Below are 22,624 nucleotides of genomic sequence, written 5' to 3'. Positions count from 1 at the left end.
AGACATGACAGACCAAATAGCCTCCTTTCATGCTGTAACAATTCTGTGATTCTGGACACTGCCCTGAGGAGCTCCTGCAGTGATGTCTTGGGGCTGAGATCATTGGCCTACAACAACCACAACCGTCTTCCTTTATGCTTGGTATGATTCCAGCCAGTGGAGAGTTTCCTTCTTATTCCCACTGATTTCAATTTTGCTAGGGCTCCTTGGTGCCACACTTCATCAAATGCTACCTCAACGTTAAGGGCAGTCACTCTCATCTCACCTCACCTCTGGAATTTTTTTAAAAATTCGTTTTATGGGATGTGGGCATCGCTGGCCTGGCCTGCATTTATTGCCCATCCCTAATTGCCCATGGGAAGGTGGTGGTGAGCTGCCTTCTCGAACTGCTGCAGTCCATGTGGGGTAGGTGCACCGACAGTGCTGTTAGGAAGGGAGTTCCAGGATTTTGATCCAGCGACAGTGAAGGAACAGCGATATAGTTCCAAGTGAGGATGGTGTGTGACTTGGAGGGGAACTTGCAGATGGTGGTGTTCCCATGCACCTGCTGCTGTTGTCCTTCTAGGTGGTAAAGGTGGTGGATTTGGAAGGTGCTGTCTAAGGAGCCTTGGTGTGTTGCTGCAGTGCATCTTGTAGACGGTACACACTGCTGCCACTGTGCGTCGGTGGTGGAGGGAGTGAATGTTTGTCAGTGGGGTGCCAATCAAGTGGGTTGCTTTGTCTTGGATGGTGTCGAGCTTCTTGAGTGTTGTTGGAGCTGCACCCATCCAAACAAGTGAAGAGTATTCCATCACACTCCTGACTTGTGCCTTGCAGATGGTGGACAGGCTTTGGGGAGTCAGGAGGTGAGTTACTCGCCGCAGGATTCCAAGTCTCTGACCTGCTGTTGTAGCCACAGTATTTATATGGCTACTCCAGTTCAGTTTCTGGTCAATGGTAACCCCCCAGGATGTTGATAGTGGGACTTTCAGCGATGGTAATGCCATTGAATATCAAGGGGAGATGATTAGATTCTCTCTTGTTGGAGATGGTCATTGCCTGGCACTTGTGTGGCGCAAATGTTCCTTGCCACTTATCAGCCCAAGCCTGGATATTATCCAGGTCTTGCTGCATTTCTACACAGACTGCTTCAGTAACTGTGGAATTTGGATCCAGTCCATAACGAGGTCTGGAGCTGAGTGGTTCTAGTGGAACTCAAACTGAGCATCGATGAGCAGGTTGTTGGTGAGTAAGTGCCACATAATAGAACAGTTGACAACATCCTCTGTCACATTCCTGATGTTTGGTGGGGCAGTAATTGGCTGGATTGGATTACTCCTGCTTTTTGTAGACTGGACAGGGAAACTTCAACTTTGTTGGATAGATGCTAGTGTTGTACCTGTACTGGAGCAGCTTGGCTAGAGGTGTGGTTGTTGGGGAACACAAGTTTTCAGCACTACACCTGGGATGTTGTCAGGGTCCATAGCTTTCTGTATCCAATGTGCTCAGCTGTTTCTTGATACTACTTTAAGTAAATTGATTTGGCTGAAGACTGGGATCTGTGATGCTGGGGACCAGCATACCCTCTAATTATTTTTGGAATGCTCAGGTGATTTGTTTAAGTGCATGGCACCTTTAAATTCTTTTGCTCAGCAACGCACGTATGATGACTTAAAGGGGCCGATCTGTGAATGGTCTGTGTGGGAACTTTTGGATTGCTGCGTGGCTGCACAGATGCTCTCCACAGATGCTGCCAGACCTGCTGAGTATTTCCAGCATTTCTTGTTTTTATTGTCTTTTGAACTGCTGGGCTCCACCATTGTTGAGGATGAGGACGTTCATGGAGCATCTTCCTCCTGTTAGTTGTTTCATTGTTTGCCATCATTCACAACTGGATGTGGCAGGACTGCAGAACTTTGATCTGCCCATGGGTTGTGTGATCACTTAGCTCTGTCTATAGCATGCTACTTCTGTTGTTTATCATGTATGTAGTCCTGTGTTTTAGCTTCACCAAGTTGGTATCTCATTTTCTGTTGCACTGAGTATGCTGCTTCTGGTATGCTTTTCGACATTCATCACTGAACCAGGATTGGTCACCTGGCTTAATGATAATGGTTGAGTGAGGGGATATTTCAGGCCATGAGGTTACAGATTGTGGTAAAATACAATTCTGCGGCTGTTGATGGGCCAGAGTACCTCATGGATGCCCAATTCCCCTGACCAGACTGTTTGCAACCTCGGTGCCTTTGACCTTATGCTGAGCTTCCAATCACATCCCCTCCTCTATAATAATGCATACCTCAAACCTCAGCCTATCTGCAGCTGAAATCCTCTTCCATGCCTTTGTTACTTCCAAACTCAACTATTCCAGTGCACTCCAGGTTGGCCTCCCACCTTATCTCCCCCTTAAACTTAAGCTTATCTAAAACTCTGTGTCCGAACTCACACCAAGCCCTGCTCACCCATCACTCCTGTGTTTGCTGAGTTAAATTGGCTTCCAGTCTGACAATACATTGATTTTAAAATTCTCAACTTTGTGTTCAAATCCCACTATAGCCTCATCCCTCCCTATCTCTGTAAACTCCTCCAGATAAGCAACCCTCTGAGATCTCTGTACTTTTCTAATTCTGGCCTCTTGTGCATCCCCTAATTCCGTTCCTCCACCATTTGACAGCTATGCCTTGAGCTGCGTAGGAACTAAACGCTGGAATTCCCTCACTAAACTTCTCCACCTCTCTACTTCTCTTTTCTCCTTTAAGCCACTGCTTAAAACCTAGCTGTTTGACCAAGCATTTGGTCACCTGTCCTAATATCTCTTTATGTGGCTCATAGTCATTGAGTCATAGAGTCGTACAGCATGCAAACAGGCCCTTCAGCTCACCGCGTCCATGCCGACCATACATAATGCCTATCTATACTAATCCCACCTGCCTGAATTAATTCCATATCCCTCTATGCCTTGCTCATTCAAGTACCTGTCCAGATGCCTCTTAAATGTTGCTACTGTTCCTGCCTCCACCACCTCCTCAGGCAGCTCATTCCAGATACCCACTATTCTTTGTGTGAAAAATTACCCCTTTGATCCCCTTTAAACCTCCTCCCTCTCACCTTAAATCTATGCCCTATAATTTTAGTTACCCATACCATGGGAAACAGACTCTGGCTATCTACCCTATCTATGCCTCTCATTATTTTATATTGCTCTATTATGTCCCCTCTCAGCCTCCTTCGCTCAGACACAGCCTATCCAGTCTCTCTTTATAACTCAAGCCCTCCAAACCAGGCAACATCCTTGTGAATCTTTTCTGCACCCTCTCCAGCTTAATCTTTCCTGTAGTGTGGCGACCAGAACTGCACACAGTACTCGAAATGCGACCTAACCAACGTTATGTACAACTGTAACATGACGTCCCAACTCTTGTACTCAATGTCTCGGCCGATGAAGGCAAGCATACCATACGCCTTCTTCACCACCATGTCTACCTCTGTTGCCACTTTCAGGGAATTATGTACTTGCACCCCAAGCTCCCTCTGTTCAACAAAACTCCCCAGGGCCCTGCCATTCACTGTATATGTCCTGCCCTGGTTTAACTTCCCAAAATGCATCACTTCACACTTGTATGCATTAAATTCCATTTGCCACTCCCTTGCCCACTTTCCCAGTTGATCTATATCCTGTTGTAACCTTAGACAACCTTCTTCACTGTCCACTATACCACCAATTTTGGTGTCATCTGCAAACTTGCTAATCATGCCCCCTACATTCACATCCAAGTCATTAATATACATGACAAACAACAGAGGGCGCAGCACCGATCCCTGCAGCACACCACTGGTCACCGGCCTCCAATCTGAAAAAACAACCCTCCTCTACCACCCTCTGTCTCCTATCACTAAGCCAATTTTGTATCCAATTGGCTAGCTCACCCTGGATCCCATGTGTTTGAACCTTCTGGATCAGCCTACCATGCGGGACCTTGTCAAAGGCCTTGCTAAAGTCCATGTAGACAATGTCCATCGCCCTGCCCTCGTCAATCCTCTTGGTGACCTCCTCAAAAAACTCAATCAAATTCGTGAGACATGATTTCCCACGCACAAAGCCATGCTGACTATCCCTAATCAGACTTTGCCTTTCCAAATGCATATAAATCCTGTCTCTCAGAATTCCTTCCAATAACGTTCCCACCACTGATGTAAGGCTCACCGGCCTCTAGTTCCCTGGCTTATCCCTGCTGCCCTTCTTAAATAAAGGCACAACATTAGCTATCCTCCAGTCTTCAGGTACCTCACCCGTGGCTAAAAATGATACAAAAATCTCTGCCAGGGCCCCAGAAATCTCCTCTGTTACTTCTCATAGCATCCTAGAATACTCCTGGTCAGGCCCTGGGAATTTATCCACCTTAATGCGCTTCAAAACCTCCAACACCTCCTCCTTTGTAATGTTGATATGCTCCAGGATATCAGTGTTCCCTCCCTTGAACTCACGAGCTTCCATGACCTTCTCCACGGTAAATAGAGACGACAAGTATTCATTTAAGACCTTGCCCATTTCCCGTGGCTCCACACATAGATTACCACACTGATCCTTAAGGGGACAGACTCTCTCCCTAGCTACCCTTTTACTCTTAATATACTTATAGAATCTTTTAGGATTCTCCTTTATCTTATCTGCCAGGGAAATCTCATGGCCCCTTTTCACCCTCCTAATTTCCTTCTTAAGTGTAGTCCTACATCCCCTATACTCCTCGAGGGACTCGCTTGATCCCAGCTGCCTATACCTGACATAAGCCTCCTTCTTTGTCCTGACCAGACCCTCAACCAAGGTTTCCTAAACTTGCCAGCCTTGCCCTTCCATCTAAGAGGAACATGCCGGCCCTGAACTCTTTCTATCTCACTTTTAAAAGCCTCCCACTTGCCAGACGTCCCTTTACCTTTAAACAGCCTCTCCCATTCAACTTTCAAGAGTTCCTGTCTGATGCCATTGAAATTAGCCTTCCCCCAATTTAGGACTTCAACCTGAGGACCAGTCCTATCCTTTTCCATAACTATCTTGAAGCTAATAGAGTTATGGTCACTGGTCCCAAAGTGCTCTCCCACTGACACATCAACCATCTGCCCAGCCTCATTTCCTAAGAGGAGGTCGAGTGTAGCCCCTTCTCTAGTAGGGCCATCCACATACTGCTTCAGAATACTATCCTGGACACACTTAACAAATTCTTCCCCATCTGATCCATTAGCACTAAGGCAGTCCCAGTCAATATTAGGGAAGTTAAAATCACCTACTACTTCAACCTTATAATTCCTACACCTATCTGTGATTTCCCTACACATATGCGCCTCCACTTCCCTCTGACTATTGGGGGGCCTATAGTATAATCCCATCAAAGTGATCACCCCTTTCTTATTTCTAAGTTCTACCCATATGGCCTCGCTGGACATTCCCCCCAGGATATCCTCTCTAAGTACTGCTGTGATGTCCTCCTTAACCAATAGTGCTCTCCCCCTCTTCTCTTACTTCCACTTCTGTCACGCCGGAAAGATCGGTACCCCGGAACATTGAGCTGCCAGTCCTGCCCATCCCTCAACCACATTTCCGTAATACCTCTAATATCACAATCCCATGTACCAATCCATGCTCTGAGTTCATCTGTCTTACCTGTAAGGCTTCTTGCATTAAAGTAAATGCAGTTTAGCTGACCAGACCTTCCACACTCCCTGTCCTGCCCCTGCCCTGCCTGCCTACTGGACTTGCTTGCTTTAACCTCTACATTTGCTTCAACTATCTCATCGGAGAGAATACTACTTTGGGTCCCACCCACCCTGCAAGACTATTTTAAACCCTCCCGAGTAGTACTAGCAAACCTCCCCGCAAGGATATTGGTCCCCTTCCAGTTCAGATGCAACCCGTCCCTCTTGTACAGGTCACCTCTGCACCAGAAGAGATCCCAATGATCCAAGTAGCTGAAGCCCTCCCGCCTACACCAGCTCTTCAGCCACACATTCATTTGCCTTATCCTCCTGCTCCTACCCTCACTAGCACGTGGCACAGGGAGTAAAACTGAGATTACAACCCTAGAGGTCCTGCTTTTTAACCTTCTGCCTAACTCCCAATATTCACTTTGCAGGACCTCATCTCTCTTCCTGCCTATGTCGTTCGTATCAATGTGGACCACGACCTCTGGCTGCTCACCCTCCCCTTTCAGAATGTCCTGCAGCCGCTGTGAGACATCCTTGACCCTAGCACCAGGGAGGCAACATACCATCTTGAAGTCTCGTTTGTGGCCACTGAAGTGCCTATCTGCACCCCTTATGAGAGAATCCCCTATCACTATAGCTCTTCCACTCCTTTTCCTCCCCTGCTGTGCAGCAGAGCCCTCTGTGGTGCCATGAACTTGTCTGTTGCTGCTTTCCCCTGGGAGGTCATCCCCCCCAAAAGAATCCAAAGCGGTATATCTGTTTGAGAGGGGGATGGCCACAGGGAACTCCTGCACTACCTGCCTGCGCCTACTACTCCGTCTGATGGTCACCCATCCCTTTTCTGCCTGTGCAGCCATTACCTGCGGTGTGACCACCTCACTAAATGTGCTATCCATGACATCCTCAGCATCGCAGATGCTCCACAGTGAATCCACCTGCAGCTCTAGCTCCGTAATGTGGGTAGCCAGTAGCTGCAGATGAATACACTTCCTGCACACATGGTCATCAGAGACACTAATACATGTATCAAATTTTATCTTGTAACATTCCTGTGAAGCACATTGGGACAATTTAATACATTAATGTCGCTATGTTATTGCAAATTGTTGTTAATTTTGACATACTGGGTAGGTTTTAGCCTTCAGTGTATGGGCATTAATCTGGTGGAACAGATCACTCGCCTACTATAGAAAACATTCAATTTTCATTCCATTGAAAATTTACCCAACTGGATCTGCAATGTGTTGTTTGAGGGAGAGGGTTTTGCAGAGGTCTTAAAGCCGCTGATACCTTTAGATGTAATATATGTCACAGCCATTGCAAAGGGGAAACTAAAGTCTGACTCGGGTATAATATTAAAACCCGACCCGGGCCCGACCTGACAACAGCCAACCCGAACCCGACCCAGGCCCGAGTTCTTTCATTTTTTTAAATGCCCAACCCAACCCGAACCGAACCCGAATGCTGGACGCAGAATACAGACCCGACCCGAACCCAACACATGTAGTCGGGTTTGGTCGGGTTCGGGTCAGGTAGCCAGGCTTTGGCTCATGGTCCCGCTCCCCATTACTGACCCCCTTTCCCCCTGGCTCTGACATATATTGAGACCGGAAGAAGCCCTGCCACAGCCCATGGTCCCGCTCCCCATTACTGACCCCACGGGTGTGAGACACTGACAGTAGAGCCTTTTCCATCCAGAGACGGAGAAGAAGCTGCTGCTGCTCAGCCTGAGCCACGGGAAAGAAAGTTGAAAGATGGGGCCTGGTGAGGGGTGTGGCCTGGCCAGTATCTGCATCTGGGCCCATGGTGAGAGGAGGGGGTGTCGGTCTGAGGTAAAGCCTGTCTCGGGTATAGAATTAAAACCCAACCCCGGCCTGCCCCGTCCACAGCCCAACCCGACCCCGACCCGGGCCCGAGTCCTTTAATTTTTTTAAATGTCCGACCCTACCCGAATCCGACACATGTAGTCAGGTTTGGTCGGGGTCGGGTCGATTCGCCAGGCTTTGGGGGAAACACTCCATCAGTGACTTGTTGGCAGATGATGTACAGGCAATGTATTCTGTTCAACAAAGGGTTCACAATCGCTTCTCTGGTCTTTTTGCAGTTGCTGTCTGACCTGCTGAGCATTTGCAGTGTTTCCTGTATTTGTCTCAGATTTGTGTGAATTAGTTTAATTTGTTTACCACACCTGGCTACTGACACTAGTGCCCTTTTAAGTTTTAGCATTATTGTTCCTTCATCAGGGAGAGAGATTGCTGTAATAATTTCAATGTATTGTGAAAGACCATTTCATCCTGTGAAAGCTCCAGCACACTGATATAGAAATACAGAAATATCTCAGTTTTAATATATCATTAATATTTAGTTGGCAGAAATATGTAAGGTTTTGCACTCAGCCCATAAATCAGTCCATGGCGAAATAATAGAATTTTGCCTGCAATGTATTTTGATCTGCAAGGACCTGTGCTTTTGAATCTAGCACTGTTAGAAAAAAACATTGCAATTAGAAATTGTCTTCAAAATCTTTAATGTCCAAACTGTAGTTGACTCATATTTGTATCCCAAATGGGCTATTATTTACCTAAGAAAATTACAGTGAGTTCATATCTCAACTTTTATCTTATGTTGTTCACCATTACTAGACAATATTATTCCTCAGCAATTTTGTTGTTCCATCGTTACCTCTGCCGAGAATGTCAAGGTAGAAATTGGGCCTTGTTGCGACCGTTATTCAAGGATTAGCAGGTGCGACAAGGTCCAGTTTTGGAGGCTTATGTCCTCTGTCATCAGGACACCTGAAAGAATGCTGACTCAATATTGGATTAGGCCATTTTTTAAATATCATGCTGTTAAGCCCCTTTCATATGCTAATAAGCTCACACAAATTATTGGAATAAGAACTGAACCAGATTTCAGCTGAGCCTCAGCTCTCCTGGTTGGTGTGTGAGTTTTCTGCATTTCATTGTTTATGATGCTAAAATGAGCCATAACCAGTTTCTACTCTGTTGCCTCCTTGCTGGTGTGCACATTCCAATGCAAGTCAAGGATTGAACCTGGGCCCATCCTCTATTGAATGGCTGTGCTAGTCACACACCTAAATTAGCTGAGCCATCAGTTTGTCTCAGTCAATATTTTGTTTGTAAGAATAAGCCCTTTAAATTTCCACCTGCATCTATACTTTATGCCCATATCTTTCTCTTCTGATATATCACAGCAATATTACTTTGGTAGTCCTTCTCATATTGTGACACTTCTTCCTGACATTTTGGGTCTTTGCTGCATTGGGCATAAATTCACTTTTACTTTGCCATGACCTGATCTCTGTTGAATTATGGTTGATGCCCAGCACCACCAAAGAATACTTCACCTTGAAATTCTTCTTGGGGTGGGGGTGAAATTCTCCTGATCCCCTGCTGTAAGTTTGTGTTAACGATTGGGATAATCCCTGTGGAATTTTCAGGCCCTTCCCTTTTTTTGAACATGCTATCTACTATCAAGGAATCAAACTCACAAGTCGATTGCAGGCCATTGTACAAATAGTGAAAGGAGCATTATTACTGGAACATTGATTGGCCATTTCCAAATGATCACAAGAAGATGGCAGCCAGACTCCAGTTTAAGTGTAAGGCATTAAAATCTACAGACATTGTCACAAAAACAACTTACAAATCAGAACAAGATCAAATAATATTAAAAATTCAGATGTCATCCTTAATTTTGCAGTCAGTTTTCAGTTCATCCAAACATTTTCTACCCATGAAATTGAGAGGGAGTCAGATTAACAGTTAACTCTATTAACTCTATTTTGATGGAAGTACTTGTAAATTTGGGAGTGTATTTCCTTGCGATTTCTCTGCTTCAGTGCTGTAACCTTGGCAAAAATCTTGTTCATGTGTGCAAAGAGGGTTTCTGCTGTAGTTACTGTGGTGAAGTGGGAGAAGCTGTTATTAAATTTACCTACCATTATGTTTTTGCTCTGTCACTTTGTATATGATTCAAATATCTAACATTATTTCTTTCAGTTGTAAGTTCAGCTTCATAAATCATAGAATCATAGAATGGTTACAGCACAGAAGGAGGCCATTTGGCCCATCGTGTTTGCGCCAGCATTGCACTAACATTTTAAAACAGAAATATCGGGGACACGTAGATGTAGATGTAAAAAACAAGAGAGGATCTCCCTTCCATTATTATACTTGCTCCACTCTTGTTCACAATCTAGAATTTTCAACTAACTGAAATCAGCGTTCCTCCTGTTGAATATTTTCACATTTGATTTTCCTGTTCTTTTCCAAAACTGCTCTAAACCTAAAGATGTTGTGATTACTGTTTTCTAAATGGTCTCCCATTGACACATGCTGCACTTCATTCCCCAGAACTAGATCATCCTTGTTGGCCTGGAAACATACTGATCAAGGAAGTTCTCCTGCACACATTTCAGGGATTCCTCCCACTCTTTGCCCTTTACACTGTTATTTTCTTCTATTCATTCATGGCCGTTGCTGGCAGCATTTATTGCCTATCGCTAATTGCCCTTGAGAAGGTGATAGTGAGCTGCCTTCTTGAACTGCTGTAGTCCATATGGGGTAGGTACAACCACATTGCTATAAGGGAAGGAGTTCCAGGATTTTGACACAGCGACAGTGAACATCTCTGTTAAGATAATTGAAGTTCCTCATTATCAATGCTCTAAATTTCTTGCACGTTTCTGCAGTTTTCCTGAAAATTTGCCCGTTTATTTCCTTCCCACTATTTGGTGGTCTATAGTATACACCCAGAAGTGTAATAGTTCCTCTATTGTTCCTTAATTCTAACTCAATAGATTCTGTTTTTGAACCTTATGTACGTCATACCTTTTCTATCACTGTAACAATATCTTGGATCATTACTGTCACCTACCCTCCTTTTTTTCCTTCCCTATCTTTCCTGAATACATTGTACCCTTTGAGTCAGGTCTCTGTAATTGCCACGATATCATAATCCCAAGTGGCTACTTGTGCATCTAGCTCACTAACCTTATTTAATACACTCCATGCATTTATGCATATGTATGCTAAATCCATCGTAGTCTGCCTTGCATTTTTCTTCTGCCTAATCCCTCCTATTTCTAAATTACTCTTTATACTACTGCTGCTTGTCTCTCCCAGTCCTCTGTGCACCTTTTTTCTCCTCTCTAATGCTTCATTCTAATGGCCCTCCCACAGCAAATTAGTTTAAACCCTTCCCCACAGCACTTGGTTAACCTTCTTACGAGGACATTGTTCTCAAGCCTGTAGAGGTGCGGCCTGTCCATCATATCCATCTGCCCCAGAAATGGTCCCAATGCCCCAGCAATCTGAAGCCCTCCCTCCTGCACCATTTTTCCAGCTACTCATTGACCTGTCTGATACTGCACATGGCACTGGAGGTAATCCAGATTACTTATTTTATTTAGTTCCTGGGATGTGAGCATCGCTGGCTCAGCCAGCATTTGTTGCCCATCCCTAATTGCCCTTGAGAAAGTGGTGGTGAGCTGCCTTCTTGAACCGCTGCAGTCCATGTGATGTAGGTACACCCACAGTGCTTTTTCCTGAAATGGTTTGATACAACTACATCATGTTTCCTACATTACAATAATGACACACCTCAAAAAGCATTTCATTTGCTGTAAAGTGCTTTGAGATGTGGTGGTTGGCAAGTCTTTCCTTTTAACTGAGTGGCTTGTTAGGCCATTTCAGAGGGTAGTTAAAAGTCAACGACATTGGCATGGATCCAGAGTCACATGTAGTCAGCAGATTTCCTTCCTGAAGGGTGTTAATGAACCAAATGGTTTTTTATGGCAATCTTGGAGTTTCATGATCATTATTAATGAGACTAGTATTTTATGGCAGATTTATTAATTAATTGAATTTATACATCCCTGGTTGCCATGGTGGGATTTGAACTCTTACCTCCGGAGCATTAGTCCAGCCCTCTTGATTACAAGTCCAGTAACATTAACACTTTGCTACTGTACCTTTCTTTCAGGTCCTGTTTTTTAACTTCCTCCCTAGCTCCTGAAACTCTGTCTTTAGGACCTCAACCCGTTGCTTACCTAAGTCATTGGTTCCAATATGGACCATGACTTCTGGCAGTTCCCCTTTCCCCAACTAAATGTTCTGCACAGTGATGTCCTTTACCTTGGTACCCGGGTGGCAACACACCATGTGATACTCATGTCAGTGGTTGCAGAAATGCCTGTCCGTCTGGCTGACTACCAAATCCCCTAGAACCACAACATCCCTACACTGTGCTGTGCAGTCATTTTTCCCATAGCACTGTCGATGTGCTCTAGGCTGCAGTCTCTCGAAGTGTCATCATCCTCACCAGTATTTAGCACTGAAAGCTGTTTTGAGAGTGTCACACTCCTGGAGGATTCCCGCACTTCCTGCCTCTTTCTGCCCTGCTGAATGGGCACCCACCTACTGTTTTCCTGGACTCACTGTAGCTGCAGAGTGGCCACCTCTGTTCTTCAGGAAATTCTCAACCTCGTGCATGCCCTGCAGCCATGAGTTACAATTTCAGATGTGCCATTGTAAGGAAGCACCATGCAGAGGTTATCTGCTTCCTCTCAGGGCAGGAGAAAGGAAAGCCACACTGAACTGTTCGCACTTACCTCTTAACAGCCAGCTTTAGAATCAGCACTACAAAACAGGGCTTTTCCTGGTGGAAATGATGCATTCTACAGGGACATGGCTAAAGGGAAAAAAGAGAAAGCATTTAACTTACAAAAAATATTGCTGACCACAAGGCAATGATTTTTTTCAGTATTTCAGTTGTAGCCTTTCAATTGATGCCATTTCTTATTTATTTTCTTCCTGCAGGGGAATCAAGTACTTGGATCAAGTAATATAGATCTCCATTCAGCAAACTCAGGAATGTACCAGCTGAATATTTTGCTAAAGAGTGGCCACAATCTAGCAATACGGGATCGTAGAGGTAAGAAATGGAAGCAGGTGGACATAGATTTTTCGATAAGTATAAAACTATTACTTGCTTTAAAATATTAAATTCACTGTGGAGTGTAAACCATGACACAACATTAAAGTTCTGCTGTGACTATCAGTTTATTGATGGACAATAGCCCTAGTGCACCATAAGCAACAAGTTTCTTTCTTGAGAGAGTGGAAAATTGGTGAATATGATTTTTATTTTCATGAGTGACACTAGATAAATTCACATGTGTTTCTATGTTAAAGGCATTATATAAATCCAAGTTGTTGAAGTTATGAGTTGTCAGTGTGACAGATCAGACACAAATGCCGTACACATTACATGATAAGGTTTTTGGTATGTTATTTATCATACTCACCATGTGTTAGTTCAAAAAGTACTTTGAGGTTATCACTTTTGATTAATAAAAGAATTTCACTGGAATACATCAAGAAATATTTTCAAAGAATGCTCAAAAGGTAGTAAATTCTGCAGGGTTTATCTTTTGAGCCAAATTGAATAGCTGCCAAAATGGAGTGTTTCAGCATTTTTGAGTACAGAATGTAAACATAGGGGGTAGATTTTTGTTCTTACCATCTGTGCATTGTGCATCACTCAAGTAGAGCACAGAAAGGGAAAACTGCTGTGGAGAATCACAAAGTGGTAACAGTCCCTCCAGATTTTTCTTCCATTGAAATTAATGGAATAAAAATCTAGCGGGTTCTATAAGAGGCATGAGGTCCTGCTGGCTAGATTTTTCATTCAATGCCCTACCCAGGCATTGCTTAACATCTCAGTGGTAAAGATAAAATCTGCCCTGTTTTTTTCACAGTTAGAGGGGAGGACACTGTTCCCAGTGTAGTTTGTAATTTGTCTTTCTGAAAATTATACAAAACCTTCCTCTCTTTTAAATGTAATATATTTCTGCAATTACTAACTCTACCCTCTTGAGTAACCTTAGAGGTTAACCGAGGTTGTAATTGGTTTGGTGATAGGAGAATATGAAGATTAAGTATCCCAAACATCTCTGTTTATCAACAACTTATCAATCCCCTCCAATCCAAAATAAAAGTCTCATCAGATGACCTTCACTCTGGCATCCCATGACTGTATGTGCACAGTATCATCCAATTCTGCTTCTTCAAATATATCTGCCAAAAAGTTCACCCTGCTCACACTCACTGCTACTATCTCTGTTCAATGAACATTAAAAGGTGACCCAGAAGATAATGATCATAATGTCAATGAAGACAATGATCAGAACCTTTCCCTTTCTGTAGTGACCTCAGGATTTTCTATTACCTTCTTGTTTACTCTTCCATGAACTCTTTCCATTTTCCAATAAAGAAACATGTCACTCTCATAGAAGACAGCAGTAACTATCTTCGTATCTAACCTTAGAATCCTATCATTCATGCTGGGTAAATTTCTTACAACCCCTTCTGGTCCCTTGTACCTCTGATACTTTGAATTGCCTTCAATCTAGGATGAGTCTTGGTTTTATCCAGTTGCTGATGTCAAAATAAATTGGCTGTCATCTTTTGTCATAATACGAACATAAGAATTAGGAGCAGGAGTAGGCCACTTGGCCTCTTCAGCCTGCTGCGCTATTCAACGAGATCATGGCTGATCTGATTATAACCTCAGCCCCACATTCCTGCCTACCCCCAATAACCTTTCACCCCTTGGTTATCAAGAATCTATCTATCTCTGCCTTAAAAATATTCAAAGACTCTGCTTTCACCGTCTTTGGAGGAAGAGAGTTCCAAAGATTCATGACCCTCTGAGAGAAAACATTTCTCCCTTTCTCTGTCTTAAATGGACGACCCCTTATGTTTAAACAGCGGCCCCTAGTTCTAGATTCTCCCACAAGATGTAAAATCCTTTCCACATCCACCCTGTCGAGACCCCACAGAATCTTATATGTTTCAATCAAGTCGTCTCTGACTCTTCTAAATTCCAGCGGATACAAGCCTAGCCTGTCCAACCTTTCCTCATTAGACAAACCGTCCATTCCAAATATTAGTCTACTAAACCTTCTCTGAACTGCTTCCAATGCAGTTACATCCTTCCTTAAATAAGGAGATCAATACTGTACACAGTACTCCAGATGCGATCTCACTAATGCCCTGTATAACTGAAGCATAACGTCCCTACTTTTGTATTCAATTCCCCTGTGGGCGGCACAGTGGCGCAGTGGTTAGCACTGCAGCCTCACAGCTCCAGCGACCCGGGTTCAATTCCAGGTACTGCCTGTGTGGAGTTTGCAAGTTCTCCCTGTGTCTGCGTGGGTTTCCTCCGGGTGCTCCGGTTTCCTCCCACAAGCCAAAAGACTTGCAGGTTGGTAGGTAAATTGGCCATTATAAATTGCCCCTAGTATAGGTAGGTGGTAGGGAAATATAGGGACAGGTGGGGATGTGGTAGGACTATGGGATTAGTGTAGGATTAGTATAAATGGGTGGTTGATGGTCAGCACAGACTCGGTGGGCTGAAGGGCCTGTTTCAGTGCTGTATCTCTAAACTAAACTAAGCATTCTATTAATTCCTCATCTAGGCTACCTTTGCCCATTTGATTTTTCCAGTCTATATGTAGATTAAAATCTCCCATGATTATCGCCGTACCTTTCTGACAGCACTCATTATTTCTTCCTTTTATACCCCATCCATGTGGTTATTGTTAGGGAGCCTGTACACCACTCCCACAAGTGACTTCTCGCCTTTATCATTTCTCATCTCGACCCAAACCTCTTCTACATCCTGGTTTCCTGAACTTAGGTCATCCCTCTCTATTGTGCTAATACCATCATTAATTAACAGAGCCACCCCTCCACCTTTTCCTAGTTTCCTGTCCTTCCTAAATATCATGCATCCTTCAATATTCAGGTCCCAATCTATGTCCTCCTACAATCATGTCTCTGTAATGGCTATCAGATCGTACTGATTTATTTCTATTTGTGCTTTCAGTTCATCAGTTTTGTTTCAAATGCTATGTGCATTCAGATACAGAGCCTTTAGTTTTGTCCTTTTATTATTTTTGGAACCTCTAGCCTTGTCTGCTGATTTACTGTTAGATTTATACTCACTGTCCCTTCCTGTCACTGTCTGTTTATCTTTTCCCATTGTAACCTTTCTTTCTCGCCTTGTCTGTACTCCTTGATTTACCACATCTTCCCAAATTTGATCCCTAGTCCCCACTATTTAGTTTAAAACTCTCTCTACTTCCCTAGTTATATGGCTCGCTAGAACACTTGTCCCAGCATGGTTCAGGTGTAGACCGTTCCAACGGTAAAGCCCCCATTTTCCCCAGTACTGGTGCCAGTGCCCCGCGAACCGGAACCCACTTCTACCACACCAGTCTTTGAGCCATGCATACATTTCTCTAATCTTATTTGCCCTATTCCAATTTGCACATGGCTCATGTAATAATCTCTTCGAGGTTCTGCTTCTTAATTTGGTGCCTAGCTCCTCATGCTAACTATGCAGAACCTCTTTCCTTGTTCTGCCTATGCCGTTGGTACCTGCATGGATGCTTCCCCTCCCGCTGTAAGTTTCTCTCCAGCCCTGAGCAGATGTCCCAAACCTTGGCAGCAGAGCCTTCTGGACTCTCACTCTTTGCTGCAGAGAACAGTGTCAATCCCCCTCATTATACTGTCCCCTACTACCACTACTTTCCTTTTTTCTTCTTCCACTTGAATGGCTTTCTGTACCATGGTGCCATGGTCAGTCTGCTCATCCACATTACAGTCCTCACTCTTGTCCATACAAGCTGCAAGAACCTTGAACTTGTTGCTCAATTGCAAGGGCTGAGGCTCCTCCACTCCCACCTCTCAATCCCTTACCTGCCTGACTCACAGTCACACCCTCTTGTCCCTGACCACTGACCAAAACAGACAACCCTATCCTAAGTGGTATGACTGCCTTCTGGAACAAAGTGTCCGCATAACTTTCCCCTTCCTTGATGCATCATAGTGTCTGCAGCTCGGCCTCCAGCTTAATGACTCTGAGCCGAAGCTCTTCAAGCCACAGACACTTACTAAGACCAGGTTGCCATGGATTGCTATGGCATCAAGGAGCTCCCACATACTACAGCTGCGACACATCACCTGTCCTGACATCTTTATTGTATTAATTTAATTAAATGTATTTCTTCTTAATTTATTTATGGTTCTTCTCCTTACTGAACTCCCTCACCAAACTCCCATCTTCACACTCTGTGCGCTCCAATGCCCTCATTGACATATGCCGCTGTCAGGTGATCTTTACCAAGTAATCTATTTCTTCCAACCTCATCTTCAGGTGGGCCTTGTGGGGCGATTTGACTCTTCATTGGACAATCTAGGATTTGCAACCAAGCCAAGAGGGGTTACAAAATCCCTTCCAAAGAGGAAAAATGTCAGTGTATCACCTGTGTATTAGTATGAAATACAATTCTAATAGCAAATTTCAGTAAGGCCACATGGTTGCCCCAATCATTGTGTTCCTGGTCTACCGAGGGCTTTATGGTTGTCTTGGGCACTCAGTTTATTTTTTAAAATTTGGTTTGACCGAGGATTATGAGGCTTTCTTGTGTGGCATTTCATTCCCAGTGCTTTGATTGCTCTTTGAATGCTGCACTTGTAAATGCTGTGCCCTGGTCAGACACCAGATAAATTGCATAATTCCCTCCACCAACTCAGTAGCAACAACCTTATCTATTATATCAACCCATTTAGGGAAGTTGTCAGTGAATATCAATAAGTAACAATTGTCCTTCTTAGAGCAGGAAGAGGTCCAACAAAGTCAACCTTAGCTGCACCCATGGTATAAGCCTTATTGGAGCCTAATGTGATGGTTTTGTAACTTGGTATATCTGACTAGATTTCATGGAAGTAATGACACTGGGATGATTTTGGTCACTTCACAATCCTGTTTCCATCTGAAAACAAGGCAGTAGCGCTCAGAAAATTAAATGGGATTTGTGGGCCAAAGAGCTATCGTTGAATGCAGGTGGCAGCCTCGTTGTAAAGGGGCACCATTTTCCGACTGCAAGGTGTGTAGATCGTTGAGTTTGCAGTGCAACCATGGAAACGTCATGGGAAGGATGCCTCCAACAGTCCTGGGAGCAGGATAGCATCAAAGAGGCTGATACTTTTTTCAGACCACTTTTTCAAAAGAGCTTGTGGCAGCAGTTGATACATTCCAGTCATCGCTGCTATGGTTCCTGTGTTGTACTAGTGTTCAACGCGATATTGGCTACAAATGCCACCATCTAGATCATAGGTAGCTTATGGGAGTGGTGGTGACACAGAAACTGAGAAAATAGCTAATGTAAAAACACCAAAACATAATACTATATTAAACAAGAAAAGAGCTCACTAAAGATAGTTCAAACATCTGTTATATATCAAAACCTGTAGGTGTCACAGAATTCCACGAAACACCTGCTATACCTGTAGATGGTGCTGTTTGAAGAATATAAAATGCCATGTGACGTTACCCAGTTTCTGACCATTTGAGTCTTAACTGTTGGCCACTACATGGCTGTTTACCAATGCCTGTGCTATGTTCTGAAACATTTGTAAGTGCATTAACACAACAACAACTTACATTTATATAGCACCTTTAACATAATAAAACGTCCCAAGGCACTTCGGAGGAACATTATAAGGCAAAATATAACACCGAGCCCCATAAGGAGATATTAGGTCAAATGCCCAAATTTTAAAATCAATACATTGCTTGATCAAAAGCCAATGTAGGTCAGCGAGCACAGGGGTGATAGGGGAACGGAGCTTGGTGCGAGTTTTGGATGACCACAAGTTTACAGAGGGTAGAATATGGGAGGCCAGCCAGGAGTGCATTAGAATAGTCAAGTTGAGAGGCAACAAAAGCATGAATGAGGGTTTCAACAGCAGATGAGCTGAGACAGGCAAAAGTCGAGGAATTTTACAGAGGTGGAACTAGCTAATCTTAGTGATGGTACGACTATGAGGTTGGAAGCTCATCTTGGGGTCAAATGTGACACCAAAATTGCGAACAGACTGGTTTAATCTCAGACAGTTGCCAGGGAGAGGGATGGAGTCTGTAGTTAGGGAATGGAGTTTGGAGCAGGGACTGAAAACAATGGCTTCAGTCTTCCCAATATTTAATTGGAGGAAATGTTTGCTCATCCAGTACTGGATGTCAGATAAGCAGTCTGATAATTTAGTAAGAGTGAAGGAGTCGAGTGTGGTGATGGTGAGGGAGAGCTGGGTGTCGTCAGCGTAGATGTGAAAACTAACACTGTGTTTTCAGATGATGTCGCCAAGGGGCAGCATAGAGATGAGAAATAGGAGGGGGCCAGGGACAAATCCTTGAGGGACGCCAGAGGTAACGGTGATGGTGCAGGAAGAGAAGCCATTGCAAGTGATTCTCTGGTTACAATAAAATAAAAGTATAAGTTTATATAGTAAGGGGACGCAAATTTGGTTTCCTAGTGATGCTGGAGATGGCATTACTGACACCCTGCTGGGTGTGCTGTGCTGCCAGTCTTTTCTGGTGTGCCATCTTGAGCAGGGTGCTCGCACAGGTGTCCCCCTGCCAGAAGTAATTGATTTGCCTCTATCCTGATGTGAAGCCTGTCTAATAAATTTGGATCACGCAGGTCCATGGGACAAGTTCGCACATCACTCCACAAAGATCAAGTATTCAGCTGCAGGACAGGACCTGCACCAACACGATTTAAAGGATTACTGAACAAGTTGTAGGTGAGGTGCTGTTGACTTCCTTTTGCCCAGGCTGAGTTTATGGAAGTACTGTGCTGTGTATTTGAAGTGGTTTTTGGCACTTGGTGCTTAAAGTCAAGGAGGACGGTGGAATACCTGACCCAGGTATTGCTGCAGTGGCTCTTGGTCTGCAACATGACCAGGACATGGAGCAGACGATACAGAGAGGGGAATCTCTGTGAGGAGGGAGCAGGAGGAGGGCTCTCCTCAGAAGGCCCTAGCAAGCAAGCGTTTCCACAGAGTAGTCCTCCTACCTTCATCTGGCCCAGGAGCAATACCTGAGGCAACTCAGGTTCAACAAGGAGCTGATCACTGAGCTGTGCCACCTCCTGCAACCCAACCTACAGTCTCACATCAGAGCAAGGACCAGTGGCTATGAAGGTCACCATTGCCCTCAATGTTTACATCTCTGGGTCCTTCCAGGCTGGATTGAGATATATTGCCAACATTTTCATCCATCACAGCATCCGGGAGATGATGGAGGCCATATACACCAGCTTGGGGGTGTTTGTTGTCATCTCAATCAGGAGTGACAAACAGGATGAATGGGCACGTAGCTTTGTCAGGATAGCAGTATTCCTGATGTTGCAGGCCATTGACATGGCCCCCATGTCAACAGGAAGAGCAGGAACTGCAAGGGCTTCCATTTGCTAAATGTGCAGTTGGTGTCAACCATGACAGGACCTTCAATTCGGTGAATGCTCGCTATCCTGACAGCAGCCATGATGCATTTACGCTGCACCACTCTGTCCCACCCACCATCTTCAGCTCCCCGAGAAGAACCAGATGCTGGCTGCTCGAGGTTGGGTTTTTTTAATTTGTTTTTTGTGGGATGTGGGCATCGCTGGCTAGGCCAGCATTTGTTGCCCATCCCTAATTGCCCTTGAACTGAGTGGCTTACTAGGCTATTTCAGAGGGCAGTTAAGAGTCAACCACATTGCTGTGGGTCTGGAGTCACATGTAGGCCAGACCAGGTAAGGACGGCAGATTTTCTTCCCGAAAGGACATTAGTGAACCAGATGGGTTTTTTACAACAGCGGACAATCGTTTCATGGTCACCATTTGACCAGATTTTTTAAAATTCCAGATTTATTAATTGAATTCAAATTTCACCATCTGCTACGTTGGGATTTAAACCCATGTCTGCAGAGCATTAGCTTGGGCTCTGTATTACTAGTCCAGTGACATTACCACTATGCCACTGGTGGTGGTGGGGGTGGAGGGAGGGAGGCTACCTCCTCTGTACATGGTTTAAGACCCCTTTCTGTCATCCCACCATGCATTCAGAGTGGGCCTAAAATGAGAGCCACAGAGCCATTCGCAACGTCCATGGAATAGGCAGTCAGCCTCCTGAAACAGCGGTAATGCTGCCTTAACTGTTCAGGGGGAGCACTGCTGTACAGTCCAGAGAGGGTCTCCAAGTTTTTAATGGCCTGCTGTGTCCTTCACAGCCTCAACATTATGTGGGTACAGCCAATACATCCAGGGATTTAGATGCCAACTCACAAGGAGGAGGGGGAGGAGGAGTAACAGGAGGAGTTAGTAAGGTGGCGTCCTGGATGCCTTGTAATTGGATAGGGTGTTAGTGTGCGAAGTATGAGGCTCCGCTTCCACTGAGACAGCTTCCCCAAACAGACATGGACCCACCATTCCCCACTGTCACATCCATCTGAGACACCTCATCACAGTGTCTCCTTAAACACTATCTAACAATAAAAGACACCAAAATATTTGCATAGCATCTTTACCCAACAACATATCCAATTGTACAAATACAAATGAACTATTCCTCCTTGTGCATTTCTTTCGTGCCTGCCTAGTGGGTACCTTTGCCTGGCATAATGATCCTACACAGGGATATCCTAGTAGCTTCAGCACAGCTGGTTGAAGGCTGCTGACTTTGAGTGGGGACGACGGCAGTTGGCATCCTTGCATGATGACCTCAAGCAGGTCTGGACCTTGAGGGCCCGGCTTTATACTGCACCAGCTTGGTGGGATCGCAACAGTCTGGAATGATTGGCTGACAGGCAACAGCAAGGCCATTGGTAGACTGGCAGTGATGGACGAACGAATGCTGTCATTCTGATAGAGGACAGCAGGCTCGTGCTCCATGGAGCCACTACCATTCCCACAGGCAGCACCTCCACAATCCTAGCAATCTGCTGGAGCACAGATTGCTGGTATGCTGTGCTTTTTACCCAGAGGGTGGTGACAGTCTGGAATGCCCTGCCTGGGAGGGTGGTAGAGGCAGGTTGCCTCACATCCTTTAAAACGTACCTGGATGAGCACTTGGCACATCATAACATTCAAGGCTATGGGCCAAGTGCTGGCAAATGGGATTAGGTAGACAGGTCAGGTGTTTTAATGCATCGGTGCAGACTCGATGGGCCAAAGGGCCTCTTCTGCACTGTATTATTCTGTGATTCTGTGACAGCCTGCATACCCCTTTCAGCACTGACATCCGCAGCCATGATGGCAGCAGTCTGAGCCTGTATGCCACCAAGCTGAGCTTGCATGGCACCAAGCATGGCTCTCATGACCTCAGTCTGAGCTTCCACTGCAGCACTGAAGCATTGGGTGATTTCCACCTCTGCTGCAGTGGAAGCTGAGACAGTGGTCACCAGACGGTCCATCATGGTCAGGTCTGCTAGTCCAGTCATGGATTTGGCCACTAATTCCACATTGGAAAGGATGGGCTCCAGGTTCTGCACAATGCCCTCTGCCACATTGGAGACAGGCTCCTCCAGGCCCCTTGACAGTGACAGGAGGCTACCTGGCAGGCCTGCCAATCCACCAATCATGTCGGTGTTTGATGTGGTAGAAACTGAGAGATTGACCACTGGTCAGGGAATCTAGAACATGGGGACACAGTCTCAGGATAAGGAGTCAATCATTCAGGACTGAAATGAGGAGAGATTATTACATTCAAAAGGTTGTGAATCTTTAGGATTCTCTACCCCAGAGGATTGTTGATGCTCCAAAATTGAATACATTTAAGGCTGGGATAGATAGATTTTTGGTCTCACAGGGAATCAAGGGATATGGGGAGTGGGCAGGAAAGTGGAGTTGAAGCCCAAGATCAGTCATGATCGTTTTGAATGGCGGAGCAGGCTCAATGGGCCATAATGCCTACTTCTGCTCCTATTTCTTGTGTTCTTGTGTACATCTTCATCAGCCTTCACCTGCCTGCCACCCCATCGAAGACCTCTTCTGAGTTCCCTGCAGCAGGACTCATGGGTGACTTTGTCCACTGA

At 44.9% G+C, this 22,624-nt stretch overlaps 1 protein-coding gene across 6 annotated transcripts in view; it reads left to right on the top strand.

Annotated features, from left to right (window-relative positions):
• LOC137369088 (multiple C2 and transmembrane domain-containing protein 1-like) overlaps positions 1-22,624 on the top strand; it is an 834,541-nt gene that overhangs the window by 273,616 nt on the left and 538,301 nt on the right. For all 6 annotated transcript variants that reach the window (XM_068029709.1, XM_068029710.1, XM_068029712.1 and 3 more), the window contains one exon: positions 12,519-12,633. In XM_068029709.1, the coding sequence (XP_067885810.1) occupies positions 12,519-12,633 (115 nt within the window). The remainder of the gene's footprint in view (positions 1-12,518; positions 12,634-22,624) is intronic.

This window comes from Heterodontus francisci, chromosome 4, assembly GCF_036365525.1.
Source record: "Heterodontus francisci isolate sHetFra1 chromosome 4, sHetFra1.hap1, whole genome shotgun sequence".
Classification (NCBI taxonomy): Eukaryota; Metazoa; Chordata; class Chondrichthyes; order Heterodontiformes; family Heterodontidae; genus Heterodontus; species Heterodontus francisci.
Note: the sequence above shows the minus strand (reverse complement) of the source record. Positions and strands in the feature narration are given on the sequence as shown.